At 44.9% G+C, this 26,206-nt stretch overlaps 1 protein-coding gene across 8 annotated transcripts in view; it reads left to right on the plus strand.

Moving 5' to 3' along the window:
* Positions 1–22,889, plus strand: part of HMG20A (high mobility group 20A) — a 53,702-nt gene extending 30,813 nt beyond the window's left edge. For 3 of the 8 annotated variants that reach the window (XM_028743019.2, XM_028743015.2, XM_028743017.2), the window contains exons 2-10: positions 2,960–3,066; positions 3,792–3,939; positions 6,136–6,348; positions 9,376–9,508; positions 11,966–11,997; positions 15,924–15,999; positions 17,355–17,570; positions 18,417–18,560; positions 21,158–22,889. In XM_028743019.2, the coding sequence (XP_028598852.1) occupies positions 2,978–3,066; positions 3,792–3,939; positions 6,136–6,348; positions 9,376–9,508; positions 11,966–11,997; positions 15,924–15,999; positions 17,355–17,570; positions 18,417–18,553 (1,044 nt within the window). In that variant the 5' untranslated portion in view covers positions 2,960–2,977 and the 3' untranslated portion in view covers positions 18,554–18,560; positions 21,158–22,889. Of the gene's footprint in view, positions 1–1,454; positions 1,543–2,959; positions 3,067–3,791; positions 3,940–6,135; positions 6,349–9,375; positions 9,509–11,965; positions 11,998–15,923; positions 16,000–16,443; positions 17,104–17,354; positions 17,571–18,416; positions 18,561–21,157 lie in introns of those variants that run through there. The other 5 variants (XM_028743018.2, XM_028743014.2, XM_028743021.2 and 2 more) reach the window with 5 other exon arrangements.
* Positions 22,890–26,206: the final 3,317 nt, after the last annotated feature.

Below are 26,206 nucleotides of genomic sequence, written 5' to 3' on the forward strand. Positions count from 1 at the left end.
TTTGAGTTTCTGTGAGCCATCTTACAGTTTTGGAACTCTGAAGTCTACCTGGCAGTGATGGAAAAAAGGATTATTGTCAGCACAGCTATGGGATTTGGAGGTCCCAAGGCTAGCAGATCAGCCCCTGACACAGCATCCTGTGCACGTTTTTATCCATTTCAGTTCCAGTGGGAACTTGCTTCCTCCTCTCCCTTCTTGCCTGTTGGGATAGTTTAATAACCTCTGCATGCTCACAAATATTTGACCTCTACTTCTGAGACTTGACTCTCAGTGCCCAGCCATATGGACTGAATAAAACAAAGCTTTAAAGCAAGAAAGAAGTTTGTGTTCTTCTAGCTTCCTGTGTTTATATGGTCTGTTTTGGGTGGTGTTAAAGCTGATGTCCAGCTGCTTCCTCTACAAGACTGAAAGCCAGGTTGGAACTTTGACACTGACTGAGCCCCAGATGTAAAACAAAAGAGGTGTGCCATTGTGGAACACAAGGGGCAGAATACCAAGCCATTGTGCCATGTTCAGCTAAACTGTATTTGTGTGAGATAAATAAATATCTTCCTATTGTGAAGGATAGCATTTTAAAGATGCGTTTTGACTTCATTGAAGCCTCTTCTACAAAAGTCTACTTTATGGTTCCTTTGCATAGCAGAGTATAAAGCTTTGCTCCTCAGAACAATGAAGATCTTCCCCCATAGATGGGCAAATTGGATTGTACGAAAACAAGCTCAAACTCTCCATGTTACACAAATCCAAGTTTCAATTTTTAGTGTAATGATCCATGTTTCAACCAAAATATTAATAAATTGTAAGTTGAGGAATTGCATTTAAGAGCTTAGGTTCTTCTCCTGTATTTGACAATGTCTGCAGTGAATACAGGCTTTGCTCCTATGTCTAATGGCAGTGTGGTGCACAGTTGGGATGGGAAACCTGTGGCCCTCCAACTCCTATCAGCCCCAGCCAGCATGGCCAGTGGTCAGGGATAATGGGAGTTGTAGTCCAATAGATTCCTTATCCTTGAAAAGCATGACAACACCCCTGGTAGTGTCCACCATTTTTGCTCTCAAACTATGAATCACATCTACAGATAGCTTTATAAGTGTTTGTGTTGCCTCCCTTAGGAAACAGGTTGCTTCCTTACATCCATTGCAAATTATGTCCTTGGTTAGTAGAACTGACACCCCTTACATCACTCTTCTCTAAAATGCAAATGGCTAGTATAGCATCTCTCCCTGGAGGCAGCAAGATTGATGTGGATCATCTGTTCCACCTAGACCTTCCATTGATCTGCTCGTCTGGGCATTAATGGAAGGCTTATTTCAAAGAATACCTTGGTTGTGCATCCAAAGAGATGCATTCATCATAAACTATAGCCTAAGCTGTCTGTCTCTTACATACATATATGTGTAATAATATAGCAAAATTTGAACAGTTTGAAAGCAACAAAGTGCATTTTCTTGCAGCATAGAAATAAATCTTCAAAGCCAGCATGGAGGGCAGATACATCAGAATGTGCTTGCAAGGCATCCCCTTCATCTCTCTCAGGCTTGGGTAGGTGTCATTGCCGTTAGATTGTGCCTGAAATGAACAGAGCAGAAGGCTATCTGTAAATGTCATTGTGGCACTCATATTCTGCCTAACACTTCTTCACAGACTGCAATTGCTGTAGATACATTTTTCTTTAAAAGAATTGCTATAAAATAGGTGTGAATTGTTTTATTAGCCATTTCCTCTTTTCTTTTTTTTTTGCTGTCATTTTATATCCTCAAAATGTTTCCAAGTAGCCAGAAGGTCCAACTCTGAGTGTGGCTTGAGTGCCAGCAGAGATGGCAGTGGCTCTAAGCTGACGCAGAATTTAAAGGGGGAGGAGTGTTTATCTGACTGTAAAGTAGAAGCAGGATTCAGATTTGTATTTACAAGCTTGTTGCTCTATTGAGTTTGGTGGATGAGGGATAAAATAAATGACTTTTGAATTGGAAATGTATTTCATTTCTAGCAGGGGCAGGGCACTTGTTCAGTTGCATGGTCATTAGGTAAAGGTAAAGGACCCCTGGACAGTTACGTCCAGTCAAAGGTGACTGTGGGGTGTGGTGCACATCTCGCTTTCAGGCCGAGGAAGCCGGCATTTGTCCACAGACAGCTTTCCATGTCATGTGGCCAGCAGGACTAAACCGCTACTGGTGCAACGGAATACCACGATGAAAACCAGAGTGCATGAGCTTTTGAACTCATCCCGTCTTGGGGATTCAAATGGCAGATCTTCCGACTGGCAAGCCCAAGAGGCTCAGTGGTTTCGACCACAGCATGGCAATTATGCTGCACAGTCACACACTGCTCTAGTTTCCTGTGCTTTCTAACATCTGTACAAAGTTCTTAGGAGCTCTCAACTGGAGGCTCAGGGTGAGGTTCCATCACTACAAAGATGACACTGCAGCTCTGTTTCTCCTTGCCACCTGCATCAGGGGATGCTGTGCAGGTGTTGGATCGGGATCTTGAGGTAGTGAGAGTCGAGTGACTGCCAGTAAACTGAAACTGAATCTTGAGAAGATGAAAGTTTTGAGGCTTGGTGGTTCCCAAATCTGGGAAATAGGAAGGTGACTTGCTGAAGATAGGGTCGCACTCTCCTTAAAGGACCATGTGCATAGAATTCTCCCATGCTCTGTCACTTGAGGTCCAAGTGGCCTCAGTAAAACAGAGGGCCTCTTTCCAGTTATGGATGAACCATCAGCTACTGCCATTCCTGGATGGGGATAACTTGGCCTCAGTTATCCATGATCTAGTAATATCCCACTTGGGAGATTGGATTGAATTGGGGTTCTGCAGCTTAACAATTGTCCTTAGAAGCAAATGTTGCTCAAGTTGCTAGACAGTACTTGGGAAGAAACATTTAAGATTACACTGCAAGTCTGCTTGCCAGATGACAAACTGGTATATTAAAGTAATAGTAATGTGAAATATTCTTCTACAGTTTTCTGTTGCAACAGTAATGGAGAACCCAATGACCACTTCATCTCCCTCGTCACATTTTCCAGAAGATGATGGCTCAAAGGAGAGTAATGACGTTGTTCCATCAGGGTAAGCAACTGCTCCTCTAGTTTTGGCTCATGCATACATAGTCCACTATAGGACCTACAATGGTGATTTGCTGAATATTTTTCCTTTGCTTTGGTTTAAAACACCCACTTCTAAACTCTGTCTTCAGTGACTTATTGATACTTGTTTAGAAAAACACTTAGCATTTCCCTTTGTATGTTGAAGAGGTGGTTTTCATGTGGTGCTTATTCATACCTGAAATAAACTGCACCCAAAGGGGTGGTGTTGATCAGCTGAGGTAGATTTCCTTAGTATTGGTGATGAGATAAACCTGCATAGTTTTTAAGACGATAGAGTATATGAGCCATGGCCACTGGCCGCTTCCTAAGGGGATGCTTTGCCTTTGACAGTGCCCTTTTTGGTAGTTTTTTTGGTAGAAGCCCTCTTATAAACACTCCAAGGAATGGGATAGAGCTAGTGGTTAAAGCTCAGTCTTTCATCCCAAGCTCCAGCATGATGGCTGTTGAGTCTTCCTTGGGCTTTAGAACATCATTCTGTTGGAATACTTGATAACTGGGATAGACTGTAAGAGAAATTGTTCTGGCAGGTGCAACATGCCGTGTTCTGACTGTCATTCTTTGGCACGTGTTTCTTTCCAACTACTTTTGATATTTGCAATATCACACAATATCCCAGGGAGTAAACTAGGAAGTACCTTTTCCTAACAATTGTGGGACTATATTGCATAATTACCTATTTTTCCCCAGGCTAAATCATTCAGAAGGATCGTGCACTGGCAGTGCCTCCCAGTCCGCCAACAATCCAGATTTTGCAGAGGACTTGCTACACAGTCAACTGTTGCGAAATGAGTCATCTAATAAAGCTGAAAATAGTGAGCCAAGGCCTGAGGAGGAGGTAAGCAGAAATTAGAATAAGTCGTCTTCCTCCACCTAAATTCTCTATCCATTCATATCTTCAAAAAATAAAACAAGAGAGTTGATTATTTGGAATTTGATTAGCATTCCTCTCCTCTGTAAATGGATAACACCTGCAGTGAAACAGGTTATGCTGTCATTCCTCATCCTTCCTTGAATGAGTGGCTGACAGTATAGAACTACAGCAATCCTAGGAAGCTGGCATAAGTTACACCAGCTAAAGTAAAGCTCAGGAAGCCCCGGGGGCGGGGGGCGGGGAGAGCAAACACAGCTGAGGTGGTCCTAGCCTGGTGGGGTGGAAATAAGCCACTGAAATACAGAGCCACCCCCCCCCCCGTCAACAAGGCGATGGGAGCTGCACCCACCTGTTGACATGCAGGGGATAGTTCCCAGGTGCCCTCATCAGGTATGTACAAACTGTGAGGTCACACAGAGGTAACCCATGAGAAGCTGCTCAAATATCAGCTGGTATTTCCCAACATCATTTTTTTCTGAACTTGCTAAATTCTTTGCTACAGCATTTGCTTTGTGGCAAGGAGTTGCCACAACTTTCCTCAAACTAAGTGCAGTCACTGACTCTGGGGATATTGTGGCATCCTCCCCATTTTAGGCATAATTTGTGGATCCAGAGGCTTTAGGTGCAGAAGGCACTTTTCTTTTAGTCCCTCCTCCCCTACTTCCCACAAAGCATTTTTACTCATCTCCTGTAATGTCTTGCCCCATTCTCTTTTTACAGCCAACATGTACTTTACCCCACCCCCCTGCCAACCCCCACTCCAGTTTCTTTCATCCTTCCTTCCTGGTCCTTTTACATTTTCTTCTCCTCTTATTATAAGAGATTTCTTTTTATTCTCTGTTTGTTTCTTTAATAATAATAATAATAATAATAATAATAATAATAATAATAAATATTAAACTTTTATCTCAGTTTCTAATTACCTTCAACACCTCCTGTGCCCCTTCCCCTCAGAGGCGGGAGACATTCCCCCACCCCCACTTCTGTATCCTGGCCTCCTCTACTCAAGGAGTTCTGGTGCAGACGCTTGCCCATCCAAAAGTCTTTGGCACGGCTAGTGGGTGGGGCACAGGGGCCCACCTGAAAGTGGCTCAAGACCCATGGGCACATCCCAGCCTACTGTTTGAGAAATTTTGCTGTGGATTCCCAAACAGTTTTAAATTTATTAAAATTGCAGATGATTTTCTGGCAGCTTTGTCTATCTTTAAAACCTTAGTACATTTTGTACGTACTTTAAGTGTGGCTTATCCCCAAATCTTCTGTTTTAACTCTTCCTAACTTTTCATCGGGCCTTTCAAACCATATCAGTCTTGGTTTATTTATTTTGACATTTTTTAGTCTTTAAGGTGCCACAAGTTTTTTTTTGTTTTGGCTGCAGGAGACCAACATGGCTACCATGCAGGAAATTTTTGAAAACATTTTTTTGGGTTGCGTGTTTAAATCCACAATAAAATTATCTACAATTCTTAAGAATTTCTGGTTTTGGCTTTACCAGTGAAAGCCGATTCTGCCCAAATTTAACCCTTACACTCTTATCTGATCCTCACCATGCCCCCTTCTCCATTACTTTACAACTTTGCTTGCTGAACACAGCTTATTTTCTGATGTGTCTGATCATGCCTGCTGGGCTGAACCATAATTTGACTGTTGAAAAAGAGTACAGTGGTACCTCGGGTTAAGTACTTAATTCATTCTGGAGGTCCATTCTTAACCTGAAACTGTTCTTAACCTGAAGCACCACTTTAGCTAATGGGGCCTCCCGCTGCTGCCACACCGCGATTTCTGTTCTCATCCTGAAGCAAAGTTCTTAACCCGAGGTAGTATTTCTGGGTTAGCAGAGTCTGTAACCTGAAGCGCATGTAACCTGAAGCGTATGTAACCCTAGGTACCACTGTACCAGGGATGTTTACTGAAGCTGTGTGTGGATGATAAAAGCATTTGAGATGCTAATGTAGGTTTAAACCTGGAGCAGGGATCCATGGCCCTCCAGATGCTGCTGGACTCCCAAATTCTAACACCCCTGACCACTGGCTCTGCTGCCTGGGGCCTATGGGTGAAGGGAGTCTGACAACATCTCAGAGGCCACCTGTTGTTGTTCTTCCCTCCAGCTTTAAAGGAACTGATGTCTGACACTGAACTTTCCTCTCCCTGTCTTTGTAGCAAAGAACTAAGAGAGGAGGCTGGTCCAAGGGGCGAAAGAGGAAGAAACCCTTAAGGGATAGCAATGCTCCTAAATCTCCCCTAACAGGTTACGTGCGGTTCATGAATGAGCGGAGGGAGCAACTTCGAGCGAAGAGGCCAGAAGTTCCATTCCCAGAAATCACCAGGATGCTGGGCAATGAGTGGAGCAAACTCCCTCCTGAGGAGAAACGGGTACTATTACATTACTTTCCTTTCTTCTGGAATTTGGTGCTTTATTTCAGAGATTTCCCAGGTGATAACAGAAAGTCTATTCAGGTAACTAAAGAGGGATTCCAGAAAATTACGTGCTCATTTTAGATAGGTAGGGCCTAAATTTTCTCTGCAATGTAACATAGCCCTGTGAGTCTTCAGGAGAGAATCACAAAGTATGTCAGGACAAGAGTTTGCCTTTGCCCGTAATGGGAATGGGGAAATGGCAAGCCGAATTGCTTCATGCTGTACATTCATCAGCACAGCTGGTGTCTTGGAAAAGACAGGATGCATATTGAAAATGGGGGTGCTGTTGATGATTTATCCTTCCACTTAGAAGGGCTGCTCGTGATGCAGAGAAAGCTAAACTCACTAGGGTTTTGGGTAGGAAGATTTGTTTCATTAGTCTATTTTTAATCAAAAGATCCATCCCAGAATGGGGATTGTGAAGAGGGGGCTGATGGTTTGCTTGCTTGCTTATTTCCTTTATATCCCATGGGCCCAGAGTGGCTACAGCAGTTTTTCTAACAGTGCAATCCTACACATGCTGCCTACTCAGAAGCAAATACCACTGAAGAGCAATGGGGTTCTTTCCTGGGTAAGTGGGTGTAGGATTGAAGCATTAGTGATAATAGTTTTGTGCTCAAGGGACTTGCAATCTGCAGAAATGGAATGGTTTGGGGAATAGGAGGCCGGATAAAGAATGCCCTTGTAAGCATATACCACATCATTAATAACCTGTCCACAAAAACATCCAAAAAATGGTGCTTCTTGCATGTGTTCCAAGAGGTGCTGCAGTGTGAGCTGAGTGTGGAGCCAGCTCTGTCCCAGGTAAAGCAGTGATAGGGTGTCTACCCAGGAGGTAGCTGGATCTTCATTCCCACCATGCCTCATCCTGTTCTCCCCCTTGGTGTTTGCCTGTCTTGGCCACAGCCTGTAAATGCTTAGACTTGACATCAGCTGTGGCCACACATTTTCTCTGCATCAAGCAAGAGAACCTAGGGAACCAGCAGCGGAAAGTGGGGCACCCCAGGCCTGGTTAGGGAGAAGCTGGGATATAGTCTGTCATCAGAGACCTTGCGACCTGGACCCTTGAGAATTGCTCCTGTGCCCAGTTGTGGAGGACTTGCAGCAAGGTGGGGAGGGAGATTTTGGCTGCAGTTACGAGCACGCTTATGTTAGGAGTAAGCCCTATTGAAAAGAGTGGAATTTGTTTTTAAGCAAATATGCCTAGGATTTCTCTTTTGGAAGAGGGTAAGTCTGAAGGAGTAAAGAGGAAGAATAGCAAAGAGCTGACTGACATAAACCCCTGCTCCCTACATAGTTAATATAAGAGCAGCCGTGCTGGAGCAGACCAAAGCCACAATTCTGCTTCAGTGGCTACCCACATGCCCATGGAAAGCTCACAAGCGTGGCATTTATGTCATAGGATCACAAATTGAAGAGTTAAAAGGGACCCTGAGGTTCATTTAGTCCAACCCCCAGCTATGCAGAAATTTATTTTGTTTCATAAAATTTATACACCACCCAATTATTAAAAACAATCTTAGAGTGGTTTACATGACTGGAAGAGCCACCTGTCGTCATTCCCCAGCAACCAGTATTCTTAGGCATCCTGCCTCTGATTCTGAAGATAGTGATAGCCATGGTAATTAGCCACTGATTGCTTATTCAAAATGGGGGTATCCTGTAAGTAAAAGGTAAAGGTACCCCTGCCCGTACGGGCCAGTCTTGACAGACTCTAGGGTTGTGCGCCCATCTCACTCAAGAGGCCGGGGGCCAGCGCTGTCCGGAGACACTTCCGGGTCACGTGGCCAGCGTGACATCGCTACTCTGGCGAGCCAGAGCCGCACACGGAAACGCCGTTTACCTTCCCGCTATAAAGCGGTCCCTATTTATCTACTTGCACCCAGGAGTGCTTTCGAACTGCTAGGTTGGCAGGCGCTGGGACCGAGCAACGGGAGCGCACCCCGCCGTGGGGATTCGAACCACCGACCTTTCGATCGGCAAGCCCTAGGCGCTGAGGCTTTTACCCACAGCGCCACCCACGTCCCTGGGGTATCCTGTAGGCTTACATAAAAGCATTGCGATATTGGTGTATGTGTATGAGGGTTACCCCAGGGCCTCCAGCACCAGAATCTCTTGTATTGCATCTTGTATACAGATATGTGCAGTCACTCTGGCCCTCCACAATTATTTGCCTCTCTAGAATAAGTAAAACTGCCCATACTCTTCTCATTCACCACCAGTTTCTAGATAAGGCTATGAAGTAGAATAAGAGGAGAGGCCTGGAGCAAATTTAAAAACGAATGGAAAAGGAGGGCAGAGAAGCCTTTATGGAAAAGGGCACAATCGTCTCCATGCTAGCTTGTGTCTACTGTTTAAGTTCTTTACACATTGACAGCTCCCTTTGAAGTCTTCTGCAACCAAGCTCCGTTCATTAAGCAAATGTGACAGAATGCTCCAGGCAACATTTGATATGATTTCTTTAGAACTATATTCAAGCTCATCACTGTTATGAAAGCTAAAACTCTGGATTTGATTCATCCCATACGGATACAAGGGCGATGTGATTTGTGCATGTGAAGTTGAACTTGAGATGCAATCTCTTTGTCTTTTCCATTTATAGCCCACCCCATTGCAAGGGTTCAAGGCAGGGACCCATTACAATATAGGTGTACTCACATTGGTTTGTCTTGGCTTAACTCGGGCAAGTAAGTGCCACTTCAGATTGGATGGTTTTATGTATTCAGAAAAGCATAAAGTGGACATATCCAGAGGATGGATGTTACACAGATGAGGAGTAGCCACAGAGATGCCTTTCTGTGTATCCTTGACTTTGGCATACAGAAGAAGGAAGCCTCAGCTGACCTTAACCTTTGGCATTCAGTTTCTCCATTTACACTTGTCCATTCTGCTTATTCAAAGACTGCAGCAGAAGTTGACCTGCCTGGTTGACTTGCTTGGTGCACTGAAGCAGGGGACGAATGATCTGTTCTCTTATTGCAGCGCTACCTTGATGAAGCAGATAGGGATAAGGAACGTTACATGCGGGAGCTGGAGCAGTACCAGAAGACTGAGGCGTACAAAGTTTTCAGCAGGAAAGCACAGGACAGGCAGAAAGGCAAATCGCATCGACAAGGTACTGAACTATGGCATAGGAGTCCTTAAAAGTAACTCCTAGAACTGTTGACTAGTCTGTCTATTTTGTTCTCATTTAACAGGTATTGAATAATGGTTTGCAGCAGGTCACGGCCACTCCATTTAACTTGTTCTCCCTTCCTTGCTTTGAGCACAGGATGTACCTGCAATGTGGATGAATGTATTACTGTATTGGTCCAAATGTAAGCTGCACATTTTTTCCAAATTCCGACCATGAAAAATTAAAGTGCGGCTTGTGTTCGCGACCTTACGATATCACTGCTGAAACAGCTGCCCCGGAGGGCCGTCGGGGGGGGGGGGGGACAAGGGCGCTCATCCTGACCATGGCTCCCAAGCCTCCCCTGAACTGCTGGGACAAAGGTGGGGAGGCCTCCGGCAAAGCGGGCGTGGCTCCCTCTCCCCAGAGAGCAGCCCGGGAGTGTGGGGCAACAGTGCGACGCCCACCCGCCCCTCCCAAGTTTGCCCCCAAGCACAGGTCAGTTGCAGACCATGGGACTTGCCCTGAAGCCAACACAAGTATTTTAAGCACAACATTTTTTCGTGTTTTGAAGGCACAGATATCTCTGCTGTTCACTGTGAATGTAGCCCTAACGTTTTGGCCTGACCATAGGTTGTGAAGCAGTGATGGGTGACCCCCACCTCCTCAAACAGGGTTGGATCAGAAATAAGCCATGCTATTCCCCATCCCGTCGGTAAAAGTGAAAAATAACTTGGCTTGTTTTTGAGCCAATCTGAATTTGGACTGGAGGCCAGCAGCAGCCCTAAACTCCAAGCTTCCCTCCCTTATCTCCCCATAAGCCTCCTTGCCTGCCCCCTGTTCCTCCAAATACTCCCCTTCCTTCCTTCCTTCCCTCCCTCCCACCCACCCACCCACCTGCTAAACCCCTTTTTCCTGCCCCACATGCCTGGCTGCTGCTGACACTCTTAAGTTTGGGGGGGGGGGCACAGGAACAGGGAAGCACCACCTCCTTCTGGTGCCACATCCAAGAAGCCCACAGGGAAACTATTGAAATACCCCTTGGGAGAAACTGCATTTCCCAGGATTGACTTAGGGACACATTTGCAGTGGTACCTCGGGTTAAGAACTTAATTCGTTCTGGAGGTCCGTTCTTAACCTGAAACTGTTCTTAACCTGAAGCACCACTTTAGGTAATGGCACCTCCCGATGCCACCGCGCCGCACGATTTCTGTTCTCATCCTGAAGCAAAGTTCTTAACTTGAGGTACTATTTCTGGGTTAGCGGAGTCTGTAACCTGAAACATCTGTAACCCGAGGTACCACTGTATTTGGGTATTCTCTCCCCCCCCCCCCCCCGGATTTTAAAGGTGCCGTTTATATTCGGGCCAATATGGTACTTATCTATAACGAAGAGTCTTGTGCAACAGATTAACATGGGCACCACTTTGGAAATCACTTTATATGTCATTTGTACCCTCTTTCTCCCCGCCATCTCCCAAACCAACTTCTCATGCCCTGTATGTCTTGCTAGCAGCAGGTATGCAGGGGGAGACTGGAATTCCTTAAACATTGCACAGGTACTCCAACTCCCTTTTAAAAGCAAGGGAGGAAAGAGTTTACCTGACCTGTAGCAGGTAGAATAAATATAAACAGATGAACTCCTATAGCAGGGGTAGGCAACCTAAGGCCCGGGGGCCGGATGCGACCCAATCGCCTTCTCACTCCGGCCCGTGGACAGTCCGGGAATCGGCATGTTTTTACATGAGTAGAATGGGTGCTTTTATTTAAAACGCATCTCTGGCTTATTTGTGGGGCATAGGAATTCATTCATTTTTAATTTTTTTCAAAATATAGTCCAGCCCACCACATGGTCTGAGGGATGGTGGACTGGCCCACGGCTGAAAAAGATTGCTGACCCCTGTCCTATAGACTAATTTTACTCTGAAGGTGATAGACAGCTCCAAATCCACAAAAACTCAGGTGCAGCCACTCTGCTCCTCTTAAAGATAGTCACTTAAAGACTGGTTGCTTCTGGAATCTTTTGTTGGCCCTGACATTGGGTGTCCTAGTTCCCATGATATAGAGGCACAAATGTATGTTTGAATGCATTGCCTCCTCAGGGGCCTGGACAATATATAGACCTGTTGTTTTATTATTAGTATTAGCAATAGTATTAGTGTTAGTATTACTATTACTACTACTACTACTACTGTTTATTACCTGCTCTCTTCACCACAGGGTGGGCTCCACAATATTTAAACACAATTTTTAAAACAGTTTAAAACAAAACTTTGTCTCTGCCTATCACAGCAATGGTCATTTTTTAAAAAAAGTTACAAATAACATGGAATAATCATTCTCATAGGGATATATAGTGTAACTAGGAAAGGAATTACGGGATGTGTCTCAAAGTTACTCAAGAAATTGTTTCCCTCTTTCAAAATTCATTTTGCTTCTCTTTTTGTTTTGTTTTTTCCAGAAGGAGCCCGACAGGCTGCCCATGACCATGAGGTAAATTTGCTCATACAGCCAAGCCTGACTTTTAAATAATACAGTAGTTTAAGTTTGGCCAGGGGTGGGGTGGGGGAGAAGTGGGGGGTGACATGATCCAAGTGTGAATTGTGTGATGCTGATCAAGGAACAAAGGGAAATAAAGCCATGATCTCGGCATACGTGATTTCTTTGTTTCCTTGGGAGCTCCATTTAGTACTTTTTCTGGAGTGCTGTTCTTATCACAGTACTCTTACCAACAAGCTAGGTAGACTGTTTTCTATCTCTATGCAGTCTCCCAAAGCCAACTTGCTCCATTTCATTGGCCTATGTAAGTAAAGCTCTCAAACAATTTCAGCAGCCTGAGCTCACTTCTAGCGGAGATGTTAATAAGGTGTAGCTTTTCCATGCATACATAAAATAAAATAAAAAATCCTGTTCCTATTGATCTTAATGGTATTGTCCCAGGCAAGCACTTGGATTGTTTAGGGCAGGCTGACAATTTTCAGTCACCTATTTTGTAATGGGTAGGTAGGTGGCTTGAAAGAGCACTGGTGTTGATTTAAAAATTGTTATCTGACTGGGAGTAATACAAAATCGGAAATGATAATGAAAATTTCAAGATAGGCTTTGCTGACATTTTCTGTGTTTGTTACTCCTCCCTGCCCACTCCACCCCACCTCCCAATTATTTCTCTGCTAGTGTCATCAGGTTTGGGATAATTTGTGGAACCTGAACACTGGGGCCTATTCTAGCAGTTCAGAGAATTATTTTCCAGACTGACACTTGGTACAAACGTCCCTCTGTCTCATTTTAAGGACAATGAAAGAAGCATTGGTTTTGTGTTTCTCTTCTAATTTATGATAAATGACACTAAGCCTGAACAAATTAGTCCTTTGCAATGGAGTGGTAATCAAATCCGTATGATTTTAATCCCAGGAGTGAGCCTTAGAGTGGTTTAAGTACATAGGAGCCCCCAAGAGGATCCTTTACATGCTGGGGTAATGCACTTGATAGGGGAAGAGTGCTGATGGTTTTCATTACCACTCTTCCGTTAAGCAGAATTTTTCTGCCTTTTAGAGACTGAGCAATTTTGCTTAATTGCTTAAATGCTTGGGGGTTGGGAGATTGTACTTAGAGAATCTCTACCCTGGGGACAGCAATTATAATGCCCAGAGTGTCTTCTTCCATCAGCCTCCAGTCTGAAGGAGGAGTTATTTGTGATTCTTTCCCAAGGTTTAGTGCCAGATTTCCTTGGGAGATCCTCAGGACTGACTTTCATCATATTTCTCCTTTAGGCTAATACTCATTTTGCATCCTCCTCCTTAATGTCATTTCTGCAGCATGTTGAGAGGCTGATGCTATTTTATTATGGTGTTTTGTTTTTTACTATCAGTCTGTTTGAATTATTTATATGGAGATCATTATATACAGTGATGTGTTGTTGACATGTTGATATATTTGGTTGCTTTTGTCATGCTATACTATGAATTGCTTTGAGCGTAATATATCCAGAAAAGCAGTATACAAAGGCTGCAGTCAGATGTCACAATAAATAGTGGGAATGAGGATAGGTGAGTCTAGGGCTCACAACCACCACCCACTTCCCTCTTCTATTGCAGCATGACTTTTGATGACAGTTTCAGATAACCATAGCTTAGTATTACATTGAAACCATAAACTATGGTTTATCCTGACAGTAGCTTATTAACTCAGTTTGAAATGGAGTTGTTTCAAACTATAGATAAGGTTAGTTGCGGTTTGTTGGATTTGGCCGACACAGCAAGTTGTGGTTAAGCAGGGAGGCAGGGAGACTTGTGGTTCCCAGTATATTGTTGGACTTGCAGCTGCCATCAATCCCAGCCATCATGGTCAATGGTCAGCGTTGGTGGGAGTTATAGTCCTGCCACATCTGAAGGGCTACAGTTTGCTGTGATGAATCTAGTGCAGTCCAAATGACTGTGACTTAGTGGCCCCTCCCAAAGGGTTGTCCTTTCCCCTGCTCCAGTATTGAATCCAAGTGGGGAAAAGAGGCTGTCAAATTGTGGTTGGGACCTTCCCGATTTGAGGGGAGATGCTGTCCCCTGCGCACTCAATGAGGGTTTCCCAAAGTATCCTCTTGAATGCTGATGAGCATATGTAACTGCCTTGTGCAGTTGTTATGTACAGTTAACACACAAGGATTTTTTGATTATTATTTTTTAAGAGCTTCTTGCTGCTAGAAATGTCTGGATTTGGCAGATGGTGGGAGTGATACCGGAAACATTTTTGACATCCTGTTGCTTCCTCCTGATTTCCTTTTCTCCTTCTCCCCCTCATATGTCTGACTGTGTCTGCATTCCCAACTGCCTTTATACTACATAAGGAGTGCCAGCTTTCTTTATTAGAAGATACAGCAGCTGTCTTGGAGTTTGCTCAGGCAAACACACAAAGAGTTTTCTGAAGTTCCATCGAGCCGTTGTCTATCTTGGCTGTCTGCCAAATGGCTCTCCGTTAACTCTGCCAGGCCCCCTTTTATGAGGCATACACTGATGTGAAGTACTGAGCTTTAACTGCCAGAATTCCCTTGTAGGCGCTTAACCACTTAGCTTTCTTGCTTGGCCCCAAATCATGTTTGACACATCATTTAAAGCCTAAGGTGTTCAAAAACAAAAGGCCACGATGTTGGTGAAAACAGGAGAGCGGCATTTTCTACTTGGCATATGTGGGCAAGGTCACGATCTAGTTAACCACACCCCCCAGCCTCTGCAAAAAGCAGAGCTAATAGCGGCTTCAATAGACAGTTTGGTTTGGGAAGAAATGTGGCAGGTGTAAAATGTAAACTCTGCTCCAATTAAATGGGAAGCCCTAGGCCTTGGTGCTGTAGATTTAGCTGGGAGGAAAGCGCATTAAGAGATTTGATCACTGTTCTGCTACATTATGGTTGCTTTGGCTTCTAGGCTCCCATTTTTTTGTTGCTTGCCAGTGATGAACTGACACAGAGGATGTTACCATGAGTAAATACAAGAGCTTTCCTTGGAAGAAGGGCCTCTGATGCAGAGGATTGTCTCACTCCCCTTCCTGGCTTGCATTCTTCTCACACATGCACATACCCAGATTGCTTCTAGACCCAGCTGGGACAATAAAGCCACCTTAATAGCTCTTGCCAGCATATAATTCTAAGCAACACTTTGGAGCCAACATTTTGCTTTGCTCTTCACCTGCCAGAGATGTGATGTAGGAGCAAATGCCCTCCCCTTGTGGCGCCGTTGAACTGAGCCTATGGGTTACAGTGGCATAAGGAAATCTGGCTGATTCTCATCCTTAAGTAACTTTCATCACGTGAACATGGGAAATGTGAAGTAGGAAGTGGGCCAAGAGTGAGTGCTGTGCCATCCTAAGTTCTGTATTATTTGCATGCCCCCATTAATATCCATAACTGAAAATGGTCTCTTTAGTGCTTCCTTTGGTGGAGATGAGTGTTTCACAAATGCGCAGCACAATCCTTAGCATGTTCACTTTGAAGCATCCCCATTTTGTGAAATGGGACTTATTCCTGGGTAACACAGCTTCAACTTTTCAGCTGAGTGTTAACCTCTGAGGCCCTTAATAGACAAAATGAAGAAACCACTGCAAAAATGCCTGTTGCCTTCACTTAATGTCAGCTGCTAAAAAGCCATTCCTTGTTCCTCTAGGGAAGCTTTAAGGTTTTTGAAGCTCCATGCAATAGCCAATTTCACTAGGAAATTCACTTGAATCCGTGTTTTTTCCTGTTCCTTAAGACTGCACCCTGAGGCATTGTCTCTTATTAGAGATCTTAGTATCTCATCCTATCTTGAGAATGTCCTAAAACTTGTTAAGGGAGAGCTGCTTATTGAAATCCTCACTTGCTATTACCTTCAGCATATCTGTCTGTTGTTATGCTGAGAAATCATCAAGATGTGTGTACCATTCTTCTCTGTATGCAGAAGGAAGCTGATACAAAGGAGAGGTCCGTTTTTGATATTCCAATCTTCACAGAGGAGTTCCTGAACCACAGTAAAGGTGAGCAGAATACAAGACATGTGTCCCCATTCCACCCACCCAATAACTGGCAGAGTTGAGCAAAGGGTATTTTACACGTTGCTCTGTGCAGTGTTTTGTTTTGTGACAACATTATGTGCATCTACTCAAGTAAGTCCCCTTGAGTTTATTGGGGCTTTCTCCCATGTGCATATAGAATTTCAGCCTTAGTCACTTTGAGGCGGGACTGTTGTGGGACAAAGAGGAGGGATAGAAGTATTTTAATTAAAGAAGCAAATTTGAAGTCTAAAATTGGTTAGCTACCATTCAGCTTCAAGACTGAAAAAAATATAACTTCTTTTATACTAATGCTCTCTTGGGCTCAAGGTGTAGAGTTTGTTCTGATTTTTTGTATATCCCAGTCCTGTTCAAAAAGAGATCACCCCTTTGTTGTTCCCGTATTAGACTTATTGGTTCTTTTACCAGATCAGCCAGCCTTCGGAGCCCCTTTCACCCCCATCTTCTCCTCCATGAAAGCAGCTGTGAATCCTGGTGCTAACCAAAATCTGCAGCGAGAGAGTTTCCCCTTGGATTTTGCAGCCATGCCTGGCTTGGAATGTCATTCCATTTGATGCAGTGGCAGCAGACACTTGTACTAGCAAGATCTGGAGATATTCCCTGGGCAGCCTGTCCTTTTAGTTATATCAAGGTGAAAATAATTTTCAGAGAATGGGAAGAATTTTATTAATCAAGCAGATGCTAGGGGCTTTTCTTCTGAAATTCAGTGGCAAAGAGGATTTGAGTTGTTTGTGCTCTTTGTCAAAAGAGGTCTCTAAAGTACCTTGGCATATGCCTGTTGGAACAGTGGCTGTGGCTGACTTACTTCGCCATCAAATACGTTCCAGGTCTTGATTTTCTCCCCCTTTCCCTTGCCCCCTTCAGTTTAATCCTTATATACCTGCTTGTTGTTTATTTCACTTCCCTTATTGGATATTACAGTGGTGCCTCACAAGACGAAAATAATCCGTTCCGCGAGTCTCTTCGTCTAGCGGTTTTTTCGTCTTGCGAAGCAACCCTATTAGCGGATTAGCGCTATTAGCGGCTAAAAGGCTATTAGCGGCTTAGCAGCTTAGAAAAAGGGGGGGGGGGAGCGAAAAAAATCGCAAGACTCGCAAGACGTTTCCGTCTTGCAAAGCAAGCCCATAGGGAAAATCGTCTTGCGAAGCGCATCGAAAAACGGAAGACCCTGTCGTCTAGCGGGTTTTTCGTCTTGCGAGGCATTCGTCTTGCGGGGCACCACTGTACCAAATATTCTCCATAGCCAACTGTTGGACAGAAGGGCTTGCTTATGATATCCCCTCCCCTTGTCATCTGTTTCTCCGGTGGGGGGTTGACAGCACGGGAAGCCGAGCTGCGCCAGCTGCGCAAGTCCAACATGGAGTTTGAGGAGAGGAATGCTGCCCTGCAGAAGCACGTGGAGAGCATGCGCACAGCAGTGGAGAAGCTGGAGGTGGATGTGGTGCAGGAGCGCAGCCGCAACACAGTCCTGCAGCAGCACCTGGAGACCTTGCGGCAGGCCCTCAGCAGCAGCTTTGCTGGAGTCCCTCTGCCAGGTGAAAACCCTTTCCAGAGCCTGCTCACCTCGGAAGCCTCATTTCGGGTGGGGAGTTTGTAGCCCTTGGTTTGCTTCAGGGATTGCATGCTATATGTCCGGCTAGGGTGCTTTCGGATGTTCTAAATGTGGAGAGCTGCCCCTGCTCTCGTGTGTATGGTGTGAGCATGTGTGTGAGAGAGAAAGTTTGAATTTTGAATTAGTTGTGCCATTCTGTTGCCTATGAGTACTTCAGAAGAGAGGCCTTCACTCTATGCCAACTGAATGGAGGTGCCTGTTGGACCTTGAAGGCCTGTCAACAGTCATAGGAATGCAGCACAGCAGGGGCAGTTGCCTTCATTCAGGCTCGGGGCTGCATATAAAAGGGGGATTTGCCAAAGCACTAAAAGTGAGACGTGACCTTTTTCCTTTTTTATTTTTAAGGACAAATTTGGGGAGGCCTCAGAGACCCACAAAAACCTTTTGGCACCCCAAATATCACATCAAGGGAGCCATGGGAGCAGTCAGTGATAATTTTAAAACTATTTTTTTTTAAATGAAAACATCTGAGAAGTGACAGGTGGGAGGCACAGAAATCTCTTGTGAGGTCCTGATTTGACTTGTTGGCCACGGGTTAGTCCCTCCTGTGATACAGTGTGGTGAAGCAGTCCCTTTTGTCCTACTGTTGGCCAAATGCTGTATCCATGCAAGCAAACCACCTTCATCCCACATGCCTTGCACTGACGGAGCATTTGAGAATTCAAGTCCCGCCTGCAATTTGGCATAAGAGTGAAGCGTCAGTGCTTGCTGTAGCTACTGCAGTTAACACGCTGTTTTCTTTTTCCCTTCTCTCATCTACACCTTGCAGGAAGTGGAGAGATCCCCACAATGGACACCATTGATTCATACATGAATCGGCTGCACAACATCATCCTGTCAAACCCGCAGGATAATGAGAATCTTATAGCCACCGTCCGAGAAGTTGTAAACCGCCTCGAACGCTAGTGCCTGGGTGAGCCACTGCCTTGCCAGGACTCCTTGCTCTTCCTAAGACTGAAGTGAAATGCCGCTGGCTTCTGAAACAGCTGGCTTCCAAGTTAGATTTCAGATCCCATAGACTTTGATGTCAGCATTCTGTATTTGGTGAAATCAAAGTCCAATAGTATTTAGTTGTCCAGCACAAATGCCACATTCACCACAATCACTGTTTCTGATATTCTGATATCTTAGATTTTTCACAGTTACACTTCGATATACAAGGGCATATTTAATAGGGTTGCTAAAGAGACAAATCAAGTCTCCCCACCATGGTATATTTCCTGTTAGCAGTGTTTATCAGCTCTTGTATGCAGCTGTACTTTAAGAAAAGAAGCAGAAGCACTAGCTTGACCTTTTTGTTTTAAACCTGCAAGGCTAAGTTCCTGAGCCATTATTCTGAATTGCCAGCATGAAACCAAATGGCATTTTGATTCAGTGGATTCTGAGCGGAGGTCCATCTGTGCCATGGGAAGCCAGAGGTCCTCAACCTTTCTGGTCCTGACCTTTTGTGATAATTGCGTAGTGAAGTTAATTGCGCGATTCCCGTTTCAGCTTAGCTTAAGTAAAAAGGCCATTGCCCTTCCCTCAAGCAGCCAGATGGAGCAGACGAGCCTTCCAAGTCATGTCTGCTCCCTGCAGGGGTTTAGAAGCAGCACTTTTGCCGCTGTTTTATGAAAGGGAACAGCTTGCGGACACAAGTCTGGGATTTTTCTGCGGCTCATCAGCCTTCTTGTTTTAACAGGGCATTTTCTGTTAGGATGCCTGTAAGCTGGAAAGGAGAGGCTTGGGGAATTGACAGGTGGGAGGCTGTTTGTCTGCGACAGAATGTGGCAGTCAGTGAAGAGGTCTCCCTTTAGGCAGATATTGGAAGGGCACCTCAGGCCCAGAGCCAGATGCTTCCCATTCAGCACACCTTGCAGCAGAGCCTGACTTGAAGCTTCAGATGTTAAGACAGTTAGCTGTATGCGGTTGTCTCTGCTGTTGTGAGTGACCCCAGGAGAGTTATCAACATTATTTGTGGCATCAAAATGGAAATGTGTTCTGCTTCTGGAAAAAATTGCATTCAAATTTGAATCACTTGAAGCAACAGCCACAGAAAAACAACCACCACGCTTCTCCTCTTTCTCACTGTTCTGGTTAAGAAGGCATGTTCTCGTGTTCTCACTCCCTAAAAACAACATAGATAAGGCAATTAAAGTGTTAATTTCAGACTGAGTTAGTTATACAAATATGAACACTTAACTGCTGTTGATGTTCCAAGCACGGTTTGTAATTAGACATTCACTTGGCAAAATATTCATCAAACACGAGGAGGCTGTGAAGGCAAAGGATAGGAACTCTCAGGGTGGGGCCACCACTGAAAAGCAGTAAGTCCACGTAGCTTTTAATGCTCTTGCTGTGTGTCAGGTTGCATTAACTAGAAAAACTTTCCCCCTGTCAAATGTAGTTTTGGCACAGCTTTTAACCTGCGGGTAAGAAAAACGCAGAAATGCTGGGAACAAAATCAGTTATCACCTGATGATTCCTGGTGTATGAGATCAGAGACCATTGCCAAACCTTTACATCTCTGGCAAAAGATGCTCCACCCTTTTTTGTTAGGCTAACTGAAAACACACTAACTTTTAGATGGGAAAGGCTGTTAAGGAGCTTATAGATCGCTTGAAAGTAATGGGGTCCTTGTTTCGCATCTCAGTGGGACCTGGTCACTTGGATACTATTTCACTCCTGCTTTCCCTTACAGCACTCACCTCAAACTGTCACCCTAATGTTTTGATTCATATTATAAACACCAGAAATCGTTTTAAGTTTAACAGAACTGATCTTAATGTCACTTCAAAATGTGTATATTCTACACATAAAATAATTCACTACTGGGGCCAGAAACATTGGATTTCTTTTATACACACTTCCATTTTAAGTTACATCATGTCTGTGCAGTTGAAACTGCTGCTTTTTGCTTCTTCTTGCTTCTTTTGGTGATGGGAGCTGCATATTGACAATTTTATCTATGGTGTTGTGTTTTCAAATTTTAAATGTGTATTTTATCACATCTGCATCTGTAGAGTTTTGGGGTGGGTACTTACCCTAAGCTGTTTCAGCCAACACTTCACAAGTGTGTTTAAATAGAAGTTCTACATCTTCAAGGATGGTTTAACAGGATGTTGTGACTTTGAATAAACCTCTTCCATACAGTTTTCATATCCAGCTTGTCTTGAGTTGATGATGGCAGGGCAATTGGGCCTGGCAACCATGCTGGGCATTCCCATTGAAATCCTTTTCTCTTGGGCATAGCCCTGTATGCAAATTCCTGATCAAGTTGTCTTTAGGGGAGCTGGGGGGGAAGACTGAGTATGACAGTGGCTAATTGCAGCAATGCGGCTCATGCCCATTAGGAACTTCCACTGTGTTTCATGAAAGTCCTCCCTTTTAATCTCAGGTGTTTGGGATTATCACTGAAAATACAATCCAGGACTGAATCCACCATTTCCAGAGACAAGTCCTAGTGTGAGCCTGACATATACAAACTTTTTCTAAATCTTGTCATCGTCCCCCCCTTTGTTTTATTTGCAGTTTCTTAGGCCCTGGATGTTTTTCTTAAAGGGATGAAACAAATGTGAGGAATGAGGGACATGCTGGGAATAAGCCGAAGACACTCTGGTTCTTGCTTACTGGATGAGCATCTTCTGTGAGGACCCAGGAGCAGCCCAAGAGAAGATGACATCCCCTCTATCCAACTTCCAGAGCAAGCTTGCACTGCTGTGTGCCATTTCCTGTTATTTATCACCTGGCTGTGGGCACACTCTGGACTAGAAGATGCCATGATGATGCTTCCTTCTCTGTCAGGTCAAAGTTGTCTGTCTTTGGTAAAACAAAGCTCTGGAATTTCTGTTGCCCAGGCTCTGACAGAGTCTCTATCTCCCCACAGCGCAGTCCCACCCTGTTTCCCTGCACCTTAGTTGCATGTACTCTGTGCTCTGCTGGCCATCAAAGCCTCTCTTCCATTTGGTGAAAATGTCTGCAGACGTCTGTTAATTGCTAAAAAAAAACCCTCTGTGATAATCCAGTAAAAAAAGAAAGAAAAAAGGACCATCAGCTTCCTTTTTTCTCCCGGCATTGTAAGTTCAAAACCTTCATGTTGGACTGAAACCTTCTTTGTAGTTTGTTACCTAGTTTGATGTTACATGGTTGTCTTGTGATTCAAATATCTCTTCTGAGCAACAGGAAATGGGCCTGAAGGAGAAATCACATGCCCTTCCCCTTCTGGTAATGTGTGGCCATCCCAAAGAAATAAACAATGTAAACAGGTCTCTTGCTATGGATTTTTACAGAGCTCTAGCAAAAATGAAAGTAAATAAAATGGGGATCTGGAGGCTACCATAAAGCAGGCATGGATAACCTCCGACCCACAGACTAAATTAGGGCTCATAATTTGCCCTGCAGAGGCATTTTCTCTGCTAACACCTGACATCCTACACTGTCAAGAGTGGGGCAGTTAAAGACATGACTGCAAAGGAGCATTGGGGAGCCCTGAAGTGCACTTCTGAGTGTTCTTTGGCAGGGCTGATAGCGAGCTCCACTGGGATCTGCTGCACTCAGGAGTTCCTGTTCAGTAATCCAGCTGATCCCTGCCAAAAGCAGGGCTTGAAGCTGGTGCCACTCAGCTGATCAGCGCTGACTGCAAGCCCTACTTTGGGGCAGGGATCTTCCTTTGTAGCAAACCCCTAGTTGCCCCTTTGAAGAGCTGCATTACATGCTTCAGCCAGTGGTAGAGGCCAGAGCGAATTATGTGGGTCACCCTAACCTAGAATCTCACTGTGTTCCATTGAGTCTGCACACATTTATGTCTCTACAAATGGGAAATGCTGCAGAGTCAATCAAGCAAGAACATGAGTATGTTTGGCCCAGATTCTAACACCTTGTGTGAAACCAGTGTAGACCACCCATGAAATAAGTTTCACCTGAGTTTGCTGTCCTATTACCTTGTTTACAGATAATCCTGTGAGCTGCTGAATTTCTGGATAGATCACATTTGGAGGAATGAGCTTAAGGACATTGGTGTGTTGCTAGCCAGGGATTCATTACAAAGACATGTATTGTGGATGCAAGGTCCTACAGTACTTTCAGCCAATAGATGAGGAAAAAACAGTGATTGCAGGGCTGACAAATGAATCCTTCCTCAAATGTGACCCCCCCCCCCCCAATTTAATGCCTTCTATTGGTTTCTGCAAACACTGGTGTAACATCACAAAAGTGTACTGTTGGCATATGTTTAACTCTGATAAAATACTGCCTTTTGAATGTTTATCTGAGTTTCGTGTAAACCTGGTACCTCCTGACATCAATCTGATCTTGTGGCTTCAGCAGAAGGACTGCTACAATGCTATTGATAGCAACTGTACAGTCTGAGTTGGTACCCCTTGTTCACACAGCAGCTGTATTTTCATGCACCGACGGTGTGCAAAGAGTGCAGGAACAGTGGCAGCCCCTCCCAGAGAGTCCCTAGCAACTGTGCAGCTACACACAGATTGCAACACAATGCAGGACAATTCTCCTGGCAGCAATGTGTGGAAAACTCCCATTGACAGGAAGCAACAACAGCAGCAGGGTTAGCAACACTTGACCCTTTCCTTCCTCTCTCCTCTAGAGATAATAGCAAGGAAGGAAGGCCTTGGTCTTATATGAGGGAGCTGGCAGGCAGAATAAAAGTCCTGTTTCTAAGAGGTGTGTCCAAGTTTTCCATTGGGTAATAAAACCTTTCAAATTGTACTTTGAGCACAATTGGCATCTGTGAGCATTTGAATAGAGATAACTTTTGCGATGGGAATGTCCTGGCAGAAGTGGACCAGTAAAACAGGATCATACTAAAAGAGTAAAGGTCAAAACAAGTAATTGCTGCCCAGATGCAACAGTACAGTGGGAAGGTTTGCTGCAGTGGAAAATTGCAGAGGAACGTTTGAGGGATACTGCTGCTGACACTTTCAGCCCTATGGTTTAGTAGAGGGGGATAACAATAACAACAACAATAATAAATGTATTATTTATACCCTGCCCAGCTGGCTGGGTTTCCCCAGCCACTCTGGGCAGCTTTCAACAGAACACTAAAAACAGAATAAAACTTCAAACATAAAAACTTCTCTAAACAGGGCTGCCTTCAGGTGTCTTCTAAAAGTCTGGTAGTTGTTCTTCTCTTTGACATCTGGTGGGAGGGCGTTCCATAGGGCAGGTGCCACTACCGAGAAGGCCCTCTGCCTGCTTCCCTGTAACCTCACTTCTCACGGTGAGGGAACCGCCAAAAGGCCCTCGGAATTGGACCTCAGTTTCTGGGATGAACAATGGGGGTGGAGATGCTCCTTCAGGTCTACTGGGCCAAGGCCATTTAGAGCTTTAAAGGTCAGCACCAACACTTTGAAAAATGCTTGGAAACGTACTGGGAGCCAATGTAGGTCTTTCAAGACTGGCGTTATATGGTCTTGGCAGCCACTTCCAGTCATCAGTCTAGCTGCCACATTCTGGATTAGTTGCAGTTTTCAGGTCACCTTCAAAGGTAGCCCCACATAGAGCTCATTGCAGTAGTCCAAGCAGGAGATAACCAGAGCATGCACCTCTCTGGCGAGACATACTGCGGGCAGGTAGGGTCTCAGCTGGCATACCAGATGGAGCTGGGAGACAGCTGCCCTGACCTGCGCCTCCATGGACAGCTGTGAGTCCAAAATGACTCCCAGGCTGCGCACCTGGTCCTTCAGGTTACCCCATTAAGGACCAGGGAGTCCTCCACACCTGCCCACCCCCTGTCCCCCCAAAACAGTACTTCTGTCTTGTCAGGACTCAACCTCAATCTGTTAGCTGCCACCCATCCTCCACAGGGACGCAGGTGGCGCTGTGGGTAAAAGCCTCAGCGCCTAGGGCTTGCCGATCGAAAGGTCGGCGGTTCGAATCCCTGCGGCGGGGTGCGCTCCCGTCGTTCGGTCCCAGCGCCTGCCAACCTAGCAGTTCGAAAGCACACCCGGGTGCAAGTAGATAAATAGGGACCGCTTACAAGCGGGAAGGTAAACGGCATTTCCGTGTGCGGCTCTGGCTCGCCAGAGCAGCGATGTCACGCTGGCCACGTGACCCGGAAGTGTCTCCGGACAGCGCTGGCCCCCGGCCTCTTGAGTGAGATGGGCGCACAACCCTAGAGTCTGTCAAGACTGGCCCGTACGGGCAGGGGTACCTTTACCTTTATCCTCCAACCGCCTCCAGACACACACACAGGACCTTCACTGGTTCTGATTTAAAAGAGAGGTAGAGCTGGGTATCATCCGCATACTGATGAACACCCAGCCCAAACCCAATCACAGTATATGACCAGCACGATGTCTTGCAAAGTCACAACTAGGAACTGGTGGATTGTTATTTCAAGTCTGTGTCACTTTTACATATATTCACTCATTAGTCTGTTCCATTCCATTAATCTGCAGGATTAGTTGTTTTTTTTAATTGATTCAATTTTTCTGATCCACCAATTAGTCAGATTAGGTCAAATCATTAGAATTCATAAGGATCAAATCTCAACTGCCTAGGGACAGTGCCACATCTTGTTATTGGCTCTGGTGCAGGGGGGCTTTTTGGGATCCTGATCAGCAAAGATTAAAGTCCCTTTACTCAGAGAATAGCTGATCTATTAAATTTTAAAAGGTGATTAGACAAGCTTGTGTAGGAGAGGTCTATCCATATCTACTAATCATTAAGGCTATGCGCTGGATCCAGGATCAGGCCTGCCAGTCGCTGAACACCAAGAGCAGCAGAGGGCTGCTGCTGTCAGGTCCTGCTGGCAAGCTGCTTCTGAGGGAAAGGGGGCTGGACTAGATTGTTGGGATACTGCCAGGGAGACAAAGTCCATCATGACTCCACGTCGCCTCCAGACGTCCATCAATCTCCTGTAGACACGCAGTATCAGCAATTAGCGACACGAGCTCCAGAAATAGCTTGCCACATTCCAGAGCTGATGCACGCTCTATCAGCAGATAAGATGCACAGCGAAAGATGCACTAAGGAGAGCATTGTTTAAGTTTATTCAGCGTTGGTCAGAACAAAGAAAAAACATGACTGCCTGCTTCAGTGTCCAGGCACACACAGAGAGAGACAACAGCTCTATCAAAACAGAAAACATCCTGTGAACAGGAAATACGCAGACTCTGTGACTCACAAAGCCTGCTCCCTTTTAAGGTGGAACGGAAATATCCTAACATCCTCCCCCTTTCCGTGTAACCTGTAGTACCTGTGGTTCAACCCAATTGCAACCTCTGTACATAAACCTTAAGTTGTTCTCTGTTAACAACCTTAGACAACAGATCAGCAGGAATTTCATTTCCTGGCATGTAGGACACCTGAATGAGTCCTTTCTGAATACACTCTCTTGCACGATGTAGCTTAATCTGCAAGTACTTGGTTCTTTGCTTACAACTCTCTGAGTTCAGCAAAGCCAAACAGGATCTATTGTCTTGATACACTTGTATAGGACATTTCACAGAAACACTGATGTCCTTAAACAGTTGCATCAACCATTCACAATCCATGAGTGAAAATGACAGTGCATTGAGTTCTGCTTCACAGGAACTTAGGCTTACTGTCGTCTGCTTT

The sequence above is a fragment of the Podarcis muralis genome, chromosome 9 (genome assembly GCF_964188315.1).
Source record: "Podarcis muralis chromosome 9, rPodMur119.hap1.1, whole genome shotgun sequence".
NCBI classification, from domain to species: Eukaryota; Metazoa; Chordata; class Lepidosauria; order Squamata; family Lacertidae; genus Podarcis; species Podarcis muralis.